This window comes from Pleurodeles waltl, chromosome 4_1 (assembly GCF_031143425.1).
Source record: "Pleurodeles waltl isolate 20211129_DDA chromosome 4_1, aPleWal1.hap1.20221129, whole genome shotgun sequence".
Classification (NCBI taxonomy): Eukaryota; Metazoa; Chordata; class Amphibia; order Caudata; family Salamandridae; genus Pleurodeles; species Pleurodeles waltl.
In genome coordinates this window covers 212,609,390-212,628,688 of record NC_090442.1, presented here as the reverse complement: position 1 = coordinate 212,628,688, position 19,299 = coordinate 212,609,390, and the positions used below count along the sequence as shown (strand labels likewise).

Genomic DNA, 19,299 nt, shown 5'->3' with positions numbered 1-19,299 from the left:
GCCTTTCTACTGAGTCTCTGTCATTTTCTAGTTCTTGCAGGACTTGAAATGTGTTACTGAGATCGAGGATAAAAACAAATCCTAGCTACAGCAACGTCAACCAAAAGATATTCCAGCCTTGGGGAGAGAGGAATGTCTTTCGTGGAGAACTATGACGCCTTGTGGCGAAAAGCCAGAGATCCGTGAAAGCCACAAAGCTGATCCACTTGCTTTTGACCAAGACTATCACCATAGGGACTTGGAATGTGAGGACTATGTACGAGACCGGCAAGACAGCCCAAGTGGCAGTGGAGATGAAAAATACATCCTTGCCTGCTTGGCATCTGCTACACCAGATGGACCCAGTCTGGACAGAAAAGACTGGCTCTAGGAGGAGTGCTGCTGTATTCTGGACACAAGAAAGAGAACACCCCACATTCTCAGGGAATGGCACTGATGCTAACACCAGCAGTCAACAGAGGTCTGACTGGATGGGAAGCCCACAGTCTTAGAATCATCAAAGCGACCTTCTGCACAAAGAACAAGAGGATCAATATGAATGGTATCCACTGCTATGCACCTACAAATGACAGTAAAGAAGAGGAGAAAGAACAATTTTACAACAAACTCCAGTCCATCATAAAGAAATGCCTTGAGGGAGACATCACCATACTGATGGGGAAACTCAATGCCAAGAATGGAAGCGGTAACACTGGGTACAAAAAAGTCATGGGCAACTACAGCCTTGCTGACGTAAACGAGAATAGTGAAAGGGTTGCAGATCTCTGTGCCCTGAACAGTCTTGTGATAGGCAATAGTGTATTCCCACACAAAAGAATATACAAGGCAATGTGGGTGTCACCAGACCAACAGAGAATCAGATCGACCATGTCTGCATTGCCAAAAAGTTCTGGAGGTCCCTGCAGAATCTGACAGTGATGCAAGGTGCGGACGTTAGGTCGGACCATCACCTTGTCATGGCCAGGCTAAAGCTAAAACTGAAGAAAGCATCAAAGGATGGAACCAACTTCAGTGATATAACACCACCCTCCTCAAAGATGCACAGAAACAGAGTGAATACTCAGTAACAAGTTTCAAGTTCTACCCTCCCCGCCCCTAAAACCAAAAAAAATCTTTACCACCCAATACCCTTACCACCACTAAAACTTAGAAACACCCTTAGCACCCTATTCCCTTACCTACCTCTAAACCCTAAAAACACCCTTACTACCCTATAAACTTACAACTCCTAAACCCTAAAAGGAAAATTTTACTTACCCAGTAGACAGCTAATTTGTGGCATGTAGTGCTGAAGATTCACATGCTTTGCTTAAGTCTGCCATCTAGTGTTGGGCTCGGAGTGTTGCAAACTGTCTTTTGTTCAAATAATCTTCTTGAGTCACGGGATCGAGTGACTCCTCCTCTCTGTGATACTGCTCATGGGCATCAAGTCCTATGTTAGATTGTTTCCCCGCAGGTGGGTGAGGTAAGGACTATATATATATCTATAGTCTAGAAAAAAGGATGTCCATGCAGTGTATATACAATATTTGTAGAATAATTCTACTACAACAACCACAGACTTCCGGGGAGGAGAAAGGGCGCATGTGAATCTACAGCACTACATGTCACGAACAGATGTCTATTGAGTAAGTAACATTTTCCATTCAATGGCATGTGTGGCTGTAGATACACATGCTTTGCATAGACTATAAAGCAGTCCCCTCCAAGTAGCCGTTGGCCAGCCTGCAGGAGTTGGAGTAGCCTGAAAAAGTGACCTGAGCACTGCCTGGCCAACATTTGCTTGTTGGCGAGCTAAAACATCTACAAAATAGTGCTTACTGAATGTGTGTGGTGTAGACCAAGTAGCAGCTTTACAAATATCTGCTATTGGAATGTTTCCTAAAAAAGCCATAGAAGCACTTTTTTTCTGGTAGAATGTGCTCTACGAAGTGTAGGTTACTGTCATTTAGCTTTTAGATAACAAGTTTGAATACACTTGACTATCCATCTAGCTAGCCCAGTTTTTGAAATTGGATTGACTTTTTGATTAATTGAAAATGCCACAAAAAAGCTGTTTAGATTTTCTAAAACTTTTTGGTCCTGTCAATGTAATACATAAGTGCTCTTAACATCTAGGGTGTGCAGAGCTCTTTCAGCAATTGAGTCTGGCTGTGGCTAAAAAAAAGCAGGCAACTCAACTGATTGGTTAATGTGAAATGGTGAAACTACATTTGGGAGGAACTTAGGGTTTGTACTAAGGATTATTCTATCTTTATGAACTTGGAAGAAAGGTTCTTCTAAAGTGAAAGCTTGTATTTCACATACACCTCTTAAGAAAATGATAGCCACTAAAAAGTCAACTTTCCATTAAAGAAATTACAAAGAGCAGGAGTGCATGGGTTCAAAGGTAGACCCATGAGTCTAGTAAGGAGGAACCCTGGCTGGAATGACTCTTAAGGCCTTCCATAAAGGCTTAGATTACTGGAATTTTTAATAAAGAAATATGTTGTCTGTTTTGGAGGTAAGCAGCTAAATGAAGTCTAATAGATGAATATGTTAAATTTGCCTTTTGTAAATGTAGTATGTACCAAACAATGTCTTGCACTGATGCCTTGAGTGGATCAATGTGATTAGGTTGACAGTAGCATACAAAACGTTTCCATTTTGAAGCATAACACTGTCTAGTTGTAGGTTTAAGTGCCTCTCTAAGAATGTCCATACATTCGGAGGGGAGCTGTAAATATCCAAACTCTATGACTATAGGAGCCATTTCGCAAGATTGAGTGTTTTGGGGTTTGGATGTCTGATTTGACCTCGCTTTTGGGTCAAAAGGTCTGGTCTTTTGGGAAGTGTCTGGTGGGGAACCACAGGCAGATCCAACAGTGTTGTGTACCAAGGCGGACATACCCATGTTGGGGCTACAAGAATCATGTGAGTGATGTTTGTCTCAGGTTGTGAACCAGAAATGGAATCAATGGGAGAGGCGGAAAAGCGTAAGCAAATATCCCTAACCAATTCATCCACAGAGCATTGCCTTTGGACTGAAGGTGTGGGTATCTGGAAGTAAAGTTTTGGCATTTTGAATTTTCTGCAGTGGTGAAGAGGTCTATTTCTGGTGTTCCCCACAGATGAAATTATTGGTGAAGTACTTGTGGGTAAAGTTTCCATTTGTGGACTTGTTGCTGCATCCTGCTTAGGAGGTCTGCAAACTGATTGTTCATTCCTGGAAGATATTCTGCCAGTAACTGAATGTGATTGAGAATTACCCATTTCCAAATTGTCTGAGCAAGAAGGGACAATTGAGATGAGTGTGAAATACCCCGTCCACTCCCCGAGTTTCTGCAGATATACATGGTTGTCCTGTTCTCTGGACGGACTAGAAACACTTTGTGGGAGAGTTGTGGAATAAATGCTTTGAGCGCTAGAAAAACTGCTAGTAACTCCAAATAGTTGATGTGATAAGTTTGCGAATGGGATGCCACCTGCCTTGTATTGTAAGGCTGTTGAGATGAGCCCCCAACCTATCTGTGATGCCTCTGTAGTGAGAGTGATCTGAAGCACAGGGTGTTGAAAGGGCCGCTCCTTGGATAGGTTGATGGGATTCCACTATTGCAGACAGCGGTGAGTCTGGCGGTCCAACAACACTAGATCCTGAAGATGACCCAGTAGCTGAGACCCCTGATAAGATGGACACTGCTATAAGGGACGCATGTGTAGTCCGGCATGAAGTATGATGGAAATGCATGAAGCCATCATTCCTAATAGCTGCATCACTACGCTCACTGTGTAAGTGTGGTTCTCCTGTAATTGAGACTGAAGAGTTTGAAAGGCTTTAATGGGAGCTGGGTTTGGATCTGCCAACCCTGGGTGAGTACTGAGAATTGCTCCCAAATAAGGTTGTATTTGTGAGGGTTGGAGATGGGATCTGAGAATATTGATTGTAAATCCCAGATTATGTAGAAGATTTACTGTGTACTAAGTATGATTCCGACATTGTTGGATGGTATTTGCCTTGATAAGCCAGTCGTCCACGTATGGGAACTCGTGACTATGTTGTCTTCTGAGGAATGCGGCAACTACTGCTAGACATTTTGTGAATACTCTGGGAGCGGTTGTTACCCCAAATGGTAAAACCTTGAATTAATAGTGCTTTCCCACAATGACAAATCAGAGGTATTTGCGATGTGCTGGATGTATAGGAATGAGAAAGTAAGTATCCTTGCGATCTACGGCTGTTATGAAATCGCTTTGCTGTTACAGGGGAATAACATGTTGCAGAGTGACCATATGGAAATGCTCTGAAGAATGTATAGGTTGGGAGGTCTGAGATCCAGAATTGGTCTTAGTAATCCATCTTTCTTTGGCATAATGAAGTATAGGGACTATACTCCTAACCTTTGTTGAGACAGGGGAACTGGTTCTATAGCCCCTTGCAGAAGAAGGGATTCTACCTCTTCTTTCAAAAGAATGAGATGGTAGTGTGAAAGTTGGTGAACCCGAGGGGGAATATTTGGTGGCGTGGAAATGAGCTCTAGCCAATAACCAATACTGTATAACTGATAGAATCCATTGATCTGTGGTTATTTTGGACCATTGGGGATAGATATTTGCTAGTCTTCCCCTACTGTAGAACTGTGTGTTGGAGGAATCTGTAAACAGTAGCTGCCGTGTGCTTGAGGCAGAACCTCTAGAGGTGGATGCCTTCCCTCTGCCTTTATTATTTGCGCCCCGTAAGAGCCTCTGAAGGAACCTCTGTTATAAAAATGTGTTCCTTATTTGGTTTGGGAGGTGGAAGGTAATGTCTTGAAACCTCCCCTAAATTGTGGCCTATGGAAATTATCCCTACTTTGTGTAGTTAATAAGTCCCCCATAGCTTTAGCTGTTTCTGAATCTTTTTTCAGCTTGTTGATGGTAGTATCTACCTCTGGGCCAAACAAGTGTTGTTTATGGAAAGGGATGTTGAGAACTGCCTGTTATATTTCTGCCTTGAAGCCTGAGCACCTCAGCCAAGCATGCCTTCTTATAATAACACTGGTGTTTACACCACGTGCTGCTGTATCCATTGCATCAATGGCACATGTAATTGAATTATTTGAGATAGCCTGCCCTTCTGAGACTACCTCCTGACCCCTTTTTTGATTTTCCTGTGGAAGGTACCGGAGCAGTTCCTCCATTTCGTCCCAGTGGGCCCTATCATACCTTGCCAGGAGTGCCTGAGAATTTGCAATTCTCCAATGATTAGCAGCTTGCACAGCTACCCTTTTGCCTGCTGCATCCAGTTTTTTGCTCTCCTTGCCAGGAGAGGCATCTCCTGTGGGCTGACTATTAGCACGCTTTCGTGCTGCACTCACTACTATAGAATCAGGAGGTAGTTGAGATTTAATAAATATTGGATCTGAGGGTGCTGCTTTGTACTTGTGTTGACCCTTGGGGTAACAACTCTTGCCCTAACAGGTTCTTTGAAAATCTCTGTGGCATGCCTAAACATACCTGGCAGCATTGGTCGGAACTGACTCTCTCTATGAGTGTTGGTCTTCGATAGGGTCGGTATGCATATGTACATTATGGTGTGCCGCTGCCCTTGCAATAACCTGATTGTATGCTGTTGCATACTCAGAAGGTGAAGGCATTGCTGGATATAAATCTGTGTCATTAGGGTGCATGGGATGTGGATCATATAAAGCCCATGGATCTATATCCTGTGGAACATCACCTAAATCATCTCTGTGAGATGATGATGATCCTTGTGGAGAAAATTGTGGTTGTATGAAAGATGTAGGAGATTGTGGTGGTGGTGGAGTAGGAGGAAGTACAGAAGAGTGAGGAGAGTGTGGTGGAGAAGGGTGAGGTTGACCTGGAGCCTTGCCTTTATCATTGGAGACTTTATTAGGAGGAGGAGCAGTGTCCAATGATTCTTGAAAGGTAAGTGTCCTTTTAATTGGAACAGGGGAGGAGCAATTATTTTCCCTGTTCCCTTTTGTAAACGGATCTGGCGCCGGATCTGGCGCTGACGAGCGTCCATTACTTCTAAAATTGGCTGCACCACTGAAGTCCCTTCTGATGAAATAGTGGAGTCTTTGGAAGTCTTTGTCATTGGGCCCAAAGTTTTCGGAACTGAAGCCTTTTGTCGAAACGAAGATGTTGGTTCTGAAGCTGATGTTCAAGGCTTTGTTTTTGGAGCAGAAGTGCTCAATTCGAAAGCTTGACTCGATCCCGAGAATGGGTTGGATGCTGTTGAGTCCTTGGCAGTTGCCGAAGACATCTTGGTCTTGGCACTTTTTGGTGCAGAGTCTGAAAGTGGGGATCCAAATGTAATTTTCGGATCCCAACAATGGCCCGAAGGCAGTGGTAGACCAATGACCAGCTTAGAAGTCTTTTTTAAAGTCTTTATGTGTGAAGATGGGGCTGGTGTATTCACGTATTGTACTGCTGGAATCGACTGGCTCTCGATGTCAGAATCGATGTCCGAATCGAAGTCTCGGATCGAGAGGTCTGCCTGATGTCAAATTTCCTCTTGTGCATGTTCCTATCCGAATATGTCGGGACTGTCTTCCGGTGTCTCCGACGCCATCTGTAACCGATGTGCTTTTCGGTCCCGGAAAGTCTTTTTAGATCGAAAAGACCTACAAGCGTCACAGTTTTCCTCTTTATGTTCCAAGTTACACACCAAGTGTTGATCTGTGTGCAGGAACTTCGAGTGGCAATGAAGAAAGAATCTAAACAGAGTTCGTTCCATTAGCCTTGCATATTTTGACAGTACTTGACAGAGTAGGCCCAAGAAGGGCATGGTCGCTGAGAATCAGAACGATTAGTTTAAGTTTGGAAATATGCGACTGAAATACTATACTGTCACTGAAAGAAAGATGGAAAGTTCGAAAGATACCGAACCGAGATATACCGGAGCGAGAGGAAACAGATCCGAACCCAACGGCAAAGAGAAAACAATCTAACAAAGGACTCGAAGCCCATGCACAGTATTACCAAGAGGAAGAGTCACTCAATCATGTGACTCAAAAAGATTCTTTGAACAAAAACAACTTTCAACACTCTGAGCACAACACTAGATGGTGGACTTATGCAAAGCATGTGTATCTATAGCCACACAAGCCATCGAACACAAATCCTTATCACCCTACACGCTTAACCACCTTTAAACGCTAAAAACATCATTACTGCAAAATACCCTTACCCCCAATACCCTGACTCATCCATAAACCTTAAAAATGCTCTTACCACCCAATGCCCTTACCCACACCCAAAAGTTACCTTCTCAAGTCTGGCGCTAAAAGTTCAGTTTGTGCTGGAGGCAGCCAGAAGGGGGCTTTTGGCGTGAAAAAACATGAACAGTGTCACCGATGGTTGTTGCTGGAGCGCAAACATTTGGTTGGCACTGGAGCTTTCTGTTGGCTGTCGACGTGGGCTGTTATTGCTGTAGACTAAAGTGCCGGCCATCGCAGAAGGTCACAGTCAGAGAGAAGAGCAGGGTCTAACTGGACCTTCATGGCAGTCATTATGGGTGTAAGAGTTTCACCACAACAGGCCTGTTCGCGAGGATCACAAATTTCAGAATTTTCACAATTTCTTCTTAGAGCTTCCACTGATGCCAGCCAAGTTTTAAGGACCTCGGGGCATTTCGTGGGAATTAGGACTCTCTCCAGCAGAAGTTGAAAATAGGACTCAGGCAGATTCAGTTGCAGCTGGTTAGTTGCTGGGAGGTATCTTCAGCTAGTTTTGTCTCAGTAGCTCCCAAAGGAGATCAGTCAACTGACTCAAGGCAAGCAGATCCAGTCTTCCTTCTTCAGAAAGCAAGACACTCCTTCAAGCTGCAGGGCAGTCTTTCATCTGAATCTTCCACAGGCCATGAGTGCTCTGATTGCTACATGGCTCCAATATTTATACCTGGTGCCAGCCTTTCTGTGGGGGAACTCCCTGTCCTACCACTGCAATTGGATCTGGAAAGGCCTTCCCCTTGTCCTACACAAGGCTCCAAACTATCTGCGGAGTCAGCTTCCTTTGTGTGTGTGTGTAAGGAAGAAAAACCCCTTTGAAATGTAAGAGGGGCTGGGGACAGCCTCTACCCAGTCATCCTATCAGGATGGCCCATCCTGTTCACATCTAAGACCCCTCTTTGTCTCACTGTCAGGAAGCAAAACATAAAGCCCAATAGCAGAGCCACTCACAGTCATGTAACCTAGAATTCTGGCAGAAGTCACCACTAGTTGGGTCAAGTAAATGCCAACTTTCTAAAAGTAGCATTTTCGAAATTGTAATTTAAAATCCAACAACACCCTTGAAGAGGATTCTAAATAACAATGTATTTGATTGTAAACAACATATCTCTATCTGCTCCAAATCTAAAGTCAGCACTTATTGAATGTAATACAGCACCCATGTGTTAATCAATGGGAGATATAGGCCTTACAACAGTGAAAAATGACGTTAGCAGTTTTTCACTGCCAAGACATGTAAACGTTAAGAACACGTCCTACTTTTTAAACACAATGCATCCGGCCCTATGAGTCTTTAGGTCCTACATTAGGGTTGATTTATAAGCATTAAAAAGGAAGGTTCATTTTGCCAGATCGAAATGTCAATTTAAATCTGATGACACAGGCTGCAGTGCCAGGCCTGAGACATGGTTTACAGCGCTACTTTAGTGGGTGGCATAATGATTGCTACTGCCTACTAGTAGCATATAATGAACAGTTCCAGGGTACTGTAAGTAACATTACTAGGGACATACAGATAAAAATAAATGTGCCACGTGGGTATTGTTTTATGATGTTGGAAAAAGAAAACAATCACATTATGGTTAGCAGTGGTAAAATGCCTGTACTAAAGGCAACAAAAACAAATTCAGCAAACAGGAGAGGTTTGGGGGAATACCGCACAAAGGATGTCAGGTCTAACACACATGGAGTCAAATCAGGGTCAGTCATTCAACTTCTGTTAAAAAAAATAACATGTATTACTTGTAGCACGTGACTCACCCACGCCTAGCTGACGGATAATCTCGACAAACTCTTGGTTAGTTTCCAAAACTTTCACTAAATTTGTGGATTCCATTCTCTCCAGCTGGACATCCCAGTAGACGTATATCTTGTGGTTGAAGCTGACATAGACAAGGCAAGGGCTGTTTTGGGCTCCTTTGCAGGCATACATTCCTAGAGAAGATCAGGAAACAAGGGCACATAAGAAATATAAATAAGGTTAACACATTACAAATAGAAACATTGGATTTGGTTTGCTGCTAAAACATCATTGTGCAGAAATTTGGCATATCTTTTCAAGTGCATTTAATTGAAGACATGGTCTGAACATTTCCTCACCAGAGAACTGGGACATTAACAGTTTTGAGGCAAAGAGAAGAATACTGCTTTCACTAAATGACTACCTTGAGTCTCTATCACAGGTTGTCCATCACAAGTGCAAGAGGATTTATCCTTGACAAATTAGTATTAAATTTGCTGACTGTATGTTTCAACGTCTACATATATAAGATATATAAATATCAATGTATACTAATCAATATATACGGACCTTCACTCGACTGTGGTAGTCGATATTCTAAAGTAATTTTGTTGCCAATTGTTGCCATATTTGGGGGCATGCACTGCAAGAATGTGCCCACTTCTGTCAAAATACTGACCTGTGCATAATGGTGGCAATTCCTGGCATATTGTGGGCACCAAAGGCATGATGGTACCCACCTCTGACATAACAGTAGTGGAAATACTTGGCATATGATAGCCATTCATTTTTCGGGATGTTGATACATACTGTCCCGAGAATGGTTACTGGATTATTTAAATATGAGAAAGCTCAATGTACACAATCTGCAACAGGGAGCCCAGAAGCCCCCACCACCTGTCTATGGGTCAACTCCTGCAAGAGTATATAGGGGTGCACCTAGGTACCAATAATCCAACTTTAAAGTATAAACATCCAGTCAAATGTTGTGTGCATGCAAAACATAATAACAGATACAGGACAGTACAATGAGCAATTGACCCATCTGTTACAAAAGTAATCACTATCAATGACAGTGGACACAATAAAAGTGGGGATAAAACAGAAGAGAGTATTAGAGCCAGGGTCACTGGCTAAACATGTATGATGTCCATGAACACTTCTAATGTAAAGCTCTATTGTTTGCAAAGATTGGATCATATGTAAAACAGAGAACACCGAGAACCAATGCAAACGATATGAATTCAGTACAGGGCTCACAAATAGTAAATGTTTGCAAACCTATACAAAAATGTTACTTTACAGGATGGAGAAAGAAAAAACACTATGAAGAGTTTTATGGGTACTTCATAGCAAAGGGGTAATTTATGTATGCCCATGCCCATGCCCACACATAGGTTATGCAGAAAATGTATGCCAACACTTGGAGTGCTAACTGGCACAAAGGGGGCAACAACTCATGCGTACAGGGGCCTCACAGTGGACCATAAAAGGCTCTGGGCCTCCAAACTCAACAATGTAAAGAGAGAAATAAGAAACTGACCAGCCTAGTAGAACTTGCTGCAATGATGGGTGTCCTAGCTAGGGTTAGTAACCACTTTTCCCAGTACACATGTAGGGTCGATCTCTCAGACGCCCTATCTCTGTCACGTGTGCAGGGTTCAAGAGGCTTAGCAATCATACGCTAACACCAGTGTCAATGAGGTTCAATTCCCAGCAACCTGCCTCCATCATGTAGTGGCTGAAGCAGTAGCCAGTAGTGCAGGACAACATATGTGTCTGGAAACATCTAGGATGGGCAAGGGCAAAATCAGGGTGGCAAGGAGGGCAGGGAAGCACAGCTACAGCTAGATCCTGCTTACTGCCTACCATTAGGAAGTTGGCAGCACCCAAGCTCCACACTCTAAATGCAGTTTAGCAACAAGGGGTCCAGGTAGAGAACAATTCCATGAGGTTGTGCGGCTCTACCTTATATTCACAGAGGTGGATAATTCACAGAAGCCCAATGTCCAAGCACAGTAAGGGCAATCTTACAATGCCACTCAATCAGACCGGGGCCAACATTCCATCCACAGAACCATAGCTGCTGCCAGTGATTAGGTACAGGGGCTTCTCTGACGAAAGCTATACGAACTCCATCCGGATAACCTAAAGAGCAGGACGGAGAACCAGGAGATGGGGTTGTCCCCTGTGTCCAGCACTAACCCTTCATCTGATATATGCTATGTGAACTATTCGATAAATACCCGCGATCACTTATCCTGTGGTGTAGCAAGAATGTCCCCGGCCTTGATAAACAAGGATAATGGGTCCCACTTGTCCAGGATTGAGTAGGAAAAAAAAGAGTAATTATTTAGGTGCAAAGGGCTTTTCACACACTTAGGCTCCAGTGACACTCCACCGCCTGGATAAATGACGGCTATTCCACTGCACTTACGAGTAATCCAAAAAGCATGTGCCTTGATAACGATTGCGAATCTCGTTCTCATCGCTAATGAACACTAATGATTAATAGTGGTACACCAGCAGTGACTGTAAAATGTTTGGAAACGGAAGTTTTAATTAAACAAAATTGGTTGAGACATTGGTCTTCAATTTGCACATTGAGCCGAGTTGGTAACTTTTTTGTGGCACACAGCCCTGTCAAAATGAAGAATCACAGGACGAAACACATTAAATCTTACCTTTGCCTTTCAGACAGAAGCTACCAACATGTGAAATACTGATGACTGGGGATCAAACTTGTATTTACAAAAAAATTTAAAGAAACACTTACATCAAGACAAAATTGTGTATTTTTTGTGAACGTGGGATGCGTTTGATTAAAAAATTTGAGTTTATTTATCCTAAATTAAAACTTATGTTTCATGGTACACAGTGTACATTTGCAGAAACAGAGGCTGATACAACACAACTGTAATTCATGCTGAGTTCAAGAGGCTTATTGCTGATGTTAGTGTCAGAGGGCACTTCCTGCAATGACCATTATGTCATGACTAGTGGAGTCATTTTGTCATCTATATTGCATGATATTACTACTGCTGTTTGAGATGAGGTTGTTTAGGTTTGGTGGCAGTAGCACTGCTGTATGAAATTACTATTTCTCTACCACAGCTTTCAATCAGCCTGAGATGCTGAGACATCTGAATATTTGAATTTTTCATTGTTAGTTGTTGACTGCTGGTGGGAGTGAGTGTGCATGAGTGTGTGTGATGCCTGCAAGCGTCAAAATGACACTGAGTGGCGGTAATTCTTGGCATTAGGAAGCAACTAAGACAGATGGCGGCTGGGCACCCATAGCAAACAAAAACTGGCTCTGACATACTAGAGGTACCTATATGGCACATTAGGGGGCACAAGGTGGAAAAATTCTGACCCTAGCATAACGCTGGTAATCTTCAACATATGGGACACGCATGGTACATGGAAACATCCAGGCAAAATTCCGCCATTGGCAAGTTGTAGGTGATTCACAGCACAAGCAGGCAACAATAGCATATCGGGGACACCGCTAATAAAATGCTGCCATTTACACAATGGCAGTAATTCCTGACATGCGGGAAGACCCATGGGATAGGAGCACCCGCAGCAAAAGTCTAGCTCTGACATACTGGAGGTAATTCTTAACATATGGGTGACATCCATGGCAAGGCTGAAACAAATAGGTCAGTTCCATGGGGGCATCAGGATTACTTGCCACAATGTATGGGTATTTCCAAGTTTACATGAAAACTGTGCTTTAAAATGCATTATTTAACCAAATGTTTTATCAACATTTTCTCGGGGAAATGGGGAGAACTTCATTCAATTAATGAAATTTGGGGGAAGAATTTCTATCAAACATTGCAAGTCGGCACTGACTGGGAGAAAGCACGGAGTGGAAGAGCAAAAGGGAACTTGCTGGTATAGATTCAGAAAAATGGAGGGGCGTGGTGGTTAAGGCACACTGAACAGAACATTACAAAGTCAAATTGCTACTTTAGAGATAATCAGTGCAGTGTGACGACAAACAGTGCAGTGCAACGAAAGGTAATCAAACAGACAAAAACCTACGTTTATCTAGAAGCAGAGGTTTGCCTCGTCTGCAGCTTATTGTACAATGTGAGCCTAGCACAAGAGCAATGGTGAGCTGTACAATGGGCATTACCCGCACAAAGATACAACTACTGGGGACAGGCCAGTGATAGGCTCTAAGGTCCAGGGAGGTGCTTGGCGAAGAGGTGTGTCTTCAGCTGTTGTCTAAATTGTAGGAGAGTTGGTGATGATCTGATGTCAATATGGATGCTGTTCCAGATTCTTAGAGCATGAACAGAGAGGGTTTGCATTCTGCTTTGTTTTCCTTCTAGCACTGTTTTGTCTCCAGTCTAGAAATATCCAGGCTCCTGGTCTGATGTTGCCCTCCAGATGTAGCTAGTTGGTTTGTCAGGTAACCCAGTGTCTCGTTTTTGAGGACCTTAGAAGTGATTCAACTCATCTCGAAGATGTTCTGGGCCGGAAGGGGGGGCCAGCATAGATCTCTCACATGCCAGTGATGTGGTTGAATTTCTTTTAGCCCTTGATGAACCATGCCACTGAGTATAGGATACCTTTCAAGGGTGGTATTAGGGAGACCACTGAGCAGGGCATTACCTCCGTCCAGATGGGAGAGGACTAAGGCCTGTACAGTTGCTCTGAAGTCATCTTCTGTGATAAACTGCTACATTTTCTTCAGGAGGAACAGTTATAATCAAGATGCATTGGTCTTGCTTACAATGTATTGAAGAGAGGGTTGTGTTGATGGTGAATTCCAGAGATATGGCATGGTGTGTCAGCTGGGCAGTGAAGTCTTGTAAGTTTCAGTTAAAAAGCCAAGCTTAGATCTGGAGCTGGTAAACAAGAGGAATTTAGTCTTTGTGGGGCTGTGATATAGGAAGTTAGCTGACTGGATATGTTTGAGGTGGGGTTTGAGCCCCTTTATTCACTTTAGGTATTGGGTATCATTTGCATGATGCTGTTGTCTGCAAGAAAGGATCCTAAGGGTTTAACATAGAGCATAAAGATGATGACGAAAGGACGGACCCCAGGTATGCTCAGCGTAAGAAGGGGAATGTTGGCGATCTTGTGAAACCTATTTCAATATAGCACCTGGGTGTCATTAATGTACATATAAAACTTAAAGTCACAGGCTCAAATCACGGATTGAACATATTAATGATAACCAAAAACGAGACGTCCAGAGGAACTCCACACGGGAAGTCAGCAGCTGAAAGTCACAGAGGAGACGATGGAGAGATTGAACTTGATCCAGTTAGTTATATGACAGATGTACAGGTATTTTTACATATATAGATATATATAAATCGGAGAAAGATGTGCTTTATGATGATGCATTGGCAGAGATGTTCCGCATGAAGTGGCAAAGTATGATATGCCTCTTTCCGCCCACAAGGTGTCAGTGTACAGTTAGGGGAGATGGTTGGTGACTGTCTAGTGTTTACCTTGAACAGTTAATGTTGGAAAAAAATAACAGAAGTGATACTGCAAAACATTTTTTTAAATGACTGGATGATTTTGGCATCTGTATTGTGGGCCATTCAGTGTAAAAATGTGTTTAGTGCAACTCCTCCTTAAAAACTCCATCCCAATGAATGCTCTGTGCTGAATAAGAAGGAATAAACACTATACAATTATGTAGGACAGAGGACATTATGTTCCCTTCGACACATCGCCATGATGGCTGATAATCAGATTCTGATGATTAACAAGGACAAAAAGTTTTTTCACAACAAGATTTATGTCATTGCTTTCACATTATGCCCATGTAACCTCACAGCCGCTTCAGAACAATTTGTTTTACTAAAAGGTTATAGCACGGATTTAACCTTTTGGTTTAGTAGGGCTTCCTTTAAGATGCTATTTGGTACCAGCAAAATGAAGCAGATTGGTTTTGATTAATTCAAATATTTTTAGTAGTCTGTTTAGAGACCTTACTAAAAGAAAGAAGGCCCATCGGTTATCACTGGACATGGGTGGGCAAGAGTTGTTACAAAGTGTGTAAAAAACTGTTATTGAGCCACAACAATATGACTTCTAAAAGATAAACTGGTGAGGTGAGAAATTACTACATTACTTTCGTAGCGTAATTCAAGAAGCAATGCATTTCTCAGAGAAGAATTAAACATTTTCAAACAAAGTTGTTAGAAGGTAAAAAGCTAATGAGCATGATGACAAATAACTGAAGAAAATCTATGTAGCGATAAGTAGTTACTAGAAAAACCAAGTGTGCCACAGAATCGCTCAGTGTGATTAATATTTGCAGCATTTGCGTGCGGTAACATTTAATGGATAATGGTTGCAACTTTTAAATACAGTGTTAAGAAAGAACATTAATGTGGCACGATGTACTTACTATATGACAGCAAGTTATTATTAAAAACAGTGGGACAGTAAAAAGCAATATTAGTATATGGGAGTGGCAGATCCGAAACTATGTATGCTTCACAGCAAACTTGCAATCCAATATGGTTGGGTAAAAGTGGGCAGGGCGTCCAGATCCAAAATTCAACCTTCTAAATTAGATATATTTCATGAATTAAAAATCTTCAAGAGGGCACGACTGGAGGCTGTAGGGAAGAGGTTCCGCAGGAAAAAGGCCTCTGACACGCCCAGATGCAATGTTGCCCTGTTTTTACAGACAGCCACAGCTCCTTGAATCTCTGAACCACCTGCATTCTGCAGCCCCATGACAGACGCTCCACAGGAGGTAAGCAGGCTTCACTGGTACGGCATGGAACCGTCTATGCTTAAGGGTCTGCAAGCACTATCGCCCTAGTTCTCAGAGCAGCCTTTAAGTCAAGAGATCCTGCGATGTGTGGAGAACGTGGAACCCTCTGCAACTCCAGTACACCCATACCTCTGCAGCACACCATAGTCATTCCTGCATTGATCTTATTTTCATGCCCACCTCAGACAGCTGTGCCTCTCGTTGCATCTCGGACTACTCCTCCCTTCTCCACATCTGATCCCTAACTGGTGCACCTTGTCCCATGTGGTGATTTAATGCCTGGTTTCTTCAAAATGAGACCTATAGATGGGCCCTAGGTGAGGAACTCAAAACCTACCTCCAGATCAATGACAACTTGGTCCAATAGGCCAGGCAGCCAGCAAAGCGACAATCAGAGGATAAGGATATGCCAAAGGCTTTCTTCGTGCTAAGGAACGTGCCCAATCCCAAAATCTTACCCAGCTGGAAGCTCAAGCTATCCGCCTTGAAGGGAAACTGGCATCAGGAGGCTGTGATGATGTCGCCCGGCAAGTTTTTTGTGAGGAACACATATGTCCGTCATATGTCGCTGGAAACTGTGAAACAGATGTGGAAGGCCTCAACAGGCAGACTTTATGGATAGGGCGACAATAACAGTAAACCCTTATATCGGCTTGCTTCCCAACCCCTAGCAAAACGAATAATACCAGAAATAGTAGACACCCATGGACATATTTGGCATGCCTGAAGATGCCTCTCCCATGGCTATCCCAAACTGAATCCCTGCTGCTCGACCAGCCGATCTCAACTGAGGAGGTAGGAGCTAATGTATCAGCTGTGGTTTTAGGGAAGACCCTGGGGCCTGACGGGTTCCCTGCAGTTTAGGGACACCTTGATAACCCAACTTATTGCTGTATACCTTCCCCTCTGACAGTGATGTGGCCATGATCAGTCTTTCAGACAACACAACTGACAGTCTCCTGTTCCGTATTCCGTCCGATCTCACTCATTAATACAGAGGTGACGATCTATGCCACAATATTAGCTACCCACTTTGGACAAGTGCTCCACACACTCATCCACCCTGACCAAGAGGTTTCATGCCTCAAAGACTCAAAGAAGCACAAGACACTGCCTTTGACGTCTCCATGTCACGCTGGATCAGTGTCATTTCCTTCCACCCAACCTGTCGTATTGCTTATAGACTTTGAAAAGGCTTTCAATACTGCAGACTCGGGATATCTCAAGCGGGTATTGCTAAGGGCAATTCTGTGGCCTCATCTGTGTGATCTACTTCACGGCCCATGTCCAGGTCAATGGAGTCCTAATTAGCCACCCTTCCCATCAGATGCGGGACACGACAGGGGTGCCCCGTCTCCACGCCTTTTTGTCCTAGCGATCGAATCACTGGCCCATCTTATTAGATGTGATGCTCAGATACGAGGCTGGCGATGGGACAACACCCAGGAGGACCACATTGCGCTTTACACAGACGATGTCCTGCTCTTTCTGTCTGACTCCAAAATGACAGGCCCCCGGTGAAGCATTAGGCTTACAAGTCAACCCGGCCAAATCAATCTTGGTTTCTGATATCTACTGATTTGGGTGAAGCTCCTTCCAGAGCTCATGTGGGCCCACAACCTCAACCCATTGACCAAGAAGGTGAGGGAGGACCTCCTCCGCTGACAATTTCTCCTTTTAAATGTAATGGGGAGAATAGCCCTATATAAAATGAGGATAATTCCCAGATTCTTATACGTTTTCCATAACCTCCTGATGTATCTGCCACACCGCTGGTTTCAAACCCTCAATAGACTTGCAACTACATTTCTTTGGGGCAACTCCAAGCCTCACCTGGCTCTTGTCTACTGCCAATGTGCGCCTTACGACAGGGGCCTCGGAAGAACTAATCTCTACTTCTATTATTTGGCGGCTCAACTCCTACAACTCCTACTACTTACAGACCAATCCCCCTGCTCCAGATCCCAGCCATAGGGCTTGAGAAAGTCATCACCCAACAGCTCACCGACTACCTCTAACAAAACCACCTCCTCAACACCTCATAATCAGGATTCCAGGCCAACCACAGCACGGAGACTGCACTGATTGCTGCCACGGATGACATCAGGACCATCCTCGACCAAGTAGAATCAGCAGCTCTGATCCTTCTGGACCTCTCCTCATCGTTCGATACAGTCTCCTAGCACACTCTCTTCAACAGACTCCACAACATAGGCATTCAACAAAAGCCCTTAAGTGCATCTTTCCTCTCAGGCGGCAGGCAGAGCATCCGCCTAACTCCCTTCACTTCTACACCCAAGAACATCACCTGCGGCGTTCCCCAAGATTCCTCCCTCAGCCCAACCCTGTTCAACATCTACATGAACCCCCTCGCAGACACCGTCAGATTCTACAGACTCAATATAGTTTTTTAAGTCAACACTCAACTAATCCTGACTCACTGAAGCCCCCCACAACACCAAAGCCAACTTCTGCAATGCCATGGCCAATGTAGCAACATGGATGAAGAACAGCTGACTCAAACTAAACACCGACAAAATGGAAGTCCTGATCTCCGGGAAGAACACCTCCATATGGGGCACCAGCTGGTGGCCAGCAGAACTCGGACCATCGCCCTCTCCATCAGACCACACATGAAACCTCAGCATCATCCTCCACTGCCAACTATCCATGAATCAGCAAGTAAACTCAGTCATTTCATCCAACTTCTACATCCTCCATATGCTCTGCTGAATCGTTAAATGGATCCCTCTTAACACCAGAAAGTCAGTCATGCATGCCCTGGTCACCAGCCGCCTCGACTATGACAACGCTCTCTACGTCAAAGTGTCCTCCCACCTACTTAAAAGACTCCAGACTTTACAGAACACCTCAACCAGACTCATCCTCAACCTCCACAAGCGCTCAAGCATCACCCCACACCTCAAGAACCTCCACTGGCTCCCTGTCCAGAAGAGATGCCAATTCAAAATCCTCACACTCATATACAAGGCTCTCCACAACCTAGGTCCATCCTACATCAACCATCGCCCAAGCTTCTACGTCCCAGCAAGACAACTACACTCCGCCTCGCTAAACCTCGCACACATCCCCTGCATCCATCGCAGCCGCTGCGGTGGTGGCTCCTTCTACACAGCAGCCAAGTCCTGGAAGAGCCTGCCTCTCCACCTCAGAACAGTTCCTTCCATGGTGGACTTCAGAAGGAGACTGGCTTTTCGACAGAGACACTGCACCCTCAATGCCAATATACCTTTAGGGATGATGGTGCTGCGCTTTACAAATGCTATGATTGATTGATTGATGAACTGATCAATTTTTGGTTCTCCTGGGGGTGGACAGATACAGCCTATCAACTAGAGCTCACATCCCAGGGGTTCCCCCGAATCACAGCAATGATGTATGGGCCCCCTCTTTCTACCACTATCCCAATGGTAACCAGGACCGTCTTCCTCGCATGGAGAGCTGCACTCGGACTGATACACTGGGAGACTGAACTCACACTCCAAACCCCATTGTGGCATGGTACCTGGTTGAGGGAGGTGGCTACACTGGAAGTGTTCCAGAAATGGGACCTTATCGGCTTC

At 44.0% G+C, this 19,299-nt stretch overlaps 1 protein-coding gene across 2 annotated transcripts in view; it reads right to left on the bottom strand.

Annotated features, from left to right (window-relative positions):
• The window catches only part of ITFG2 (integrin alpha FG-GAP repeat containing 2), a 596,359-nt gene that overhangs the window by 149,495 nt on the left and 427,565 nt on the right, over window positions 1-19,299 (bottom strand). For both annotated transcript variants that reach the window (XM_069228155.1, XM_069228154.1), the window contains exon 11: window positions 8,973-9,146. In XM_069228155.1, coding sequence (XP_069084256.1) covers window positions 8,973-9,146 — 174 coding nt within the window. The remainder of the gene's footprint in view (window positions 1-8,972; window positions 9,147-19,299) is intronic.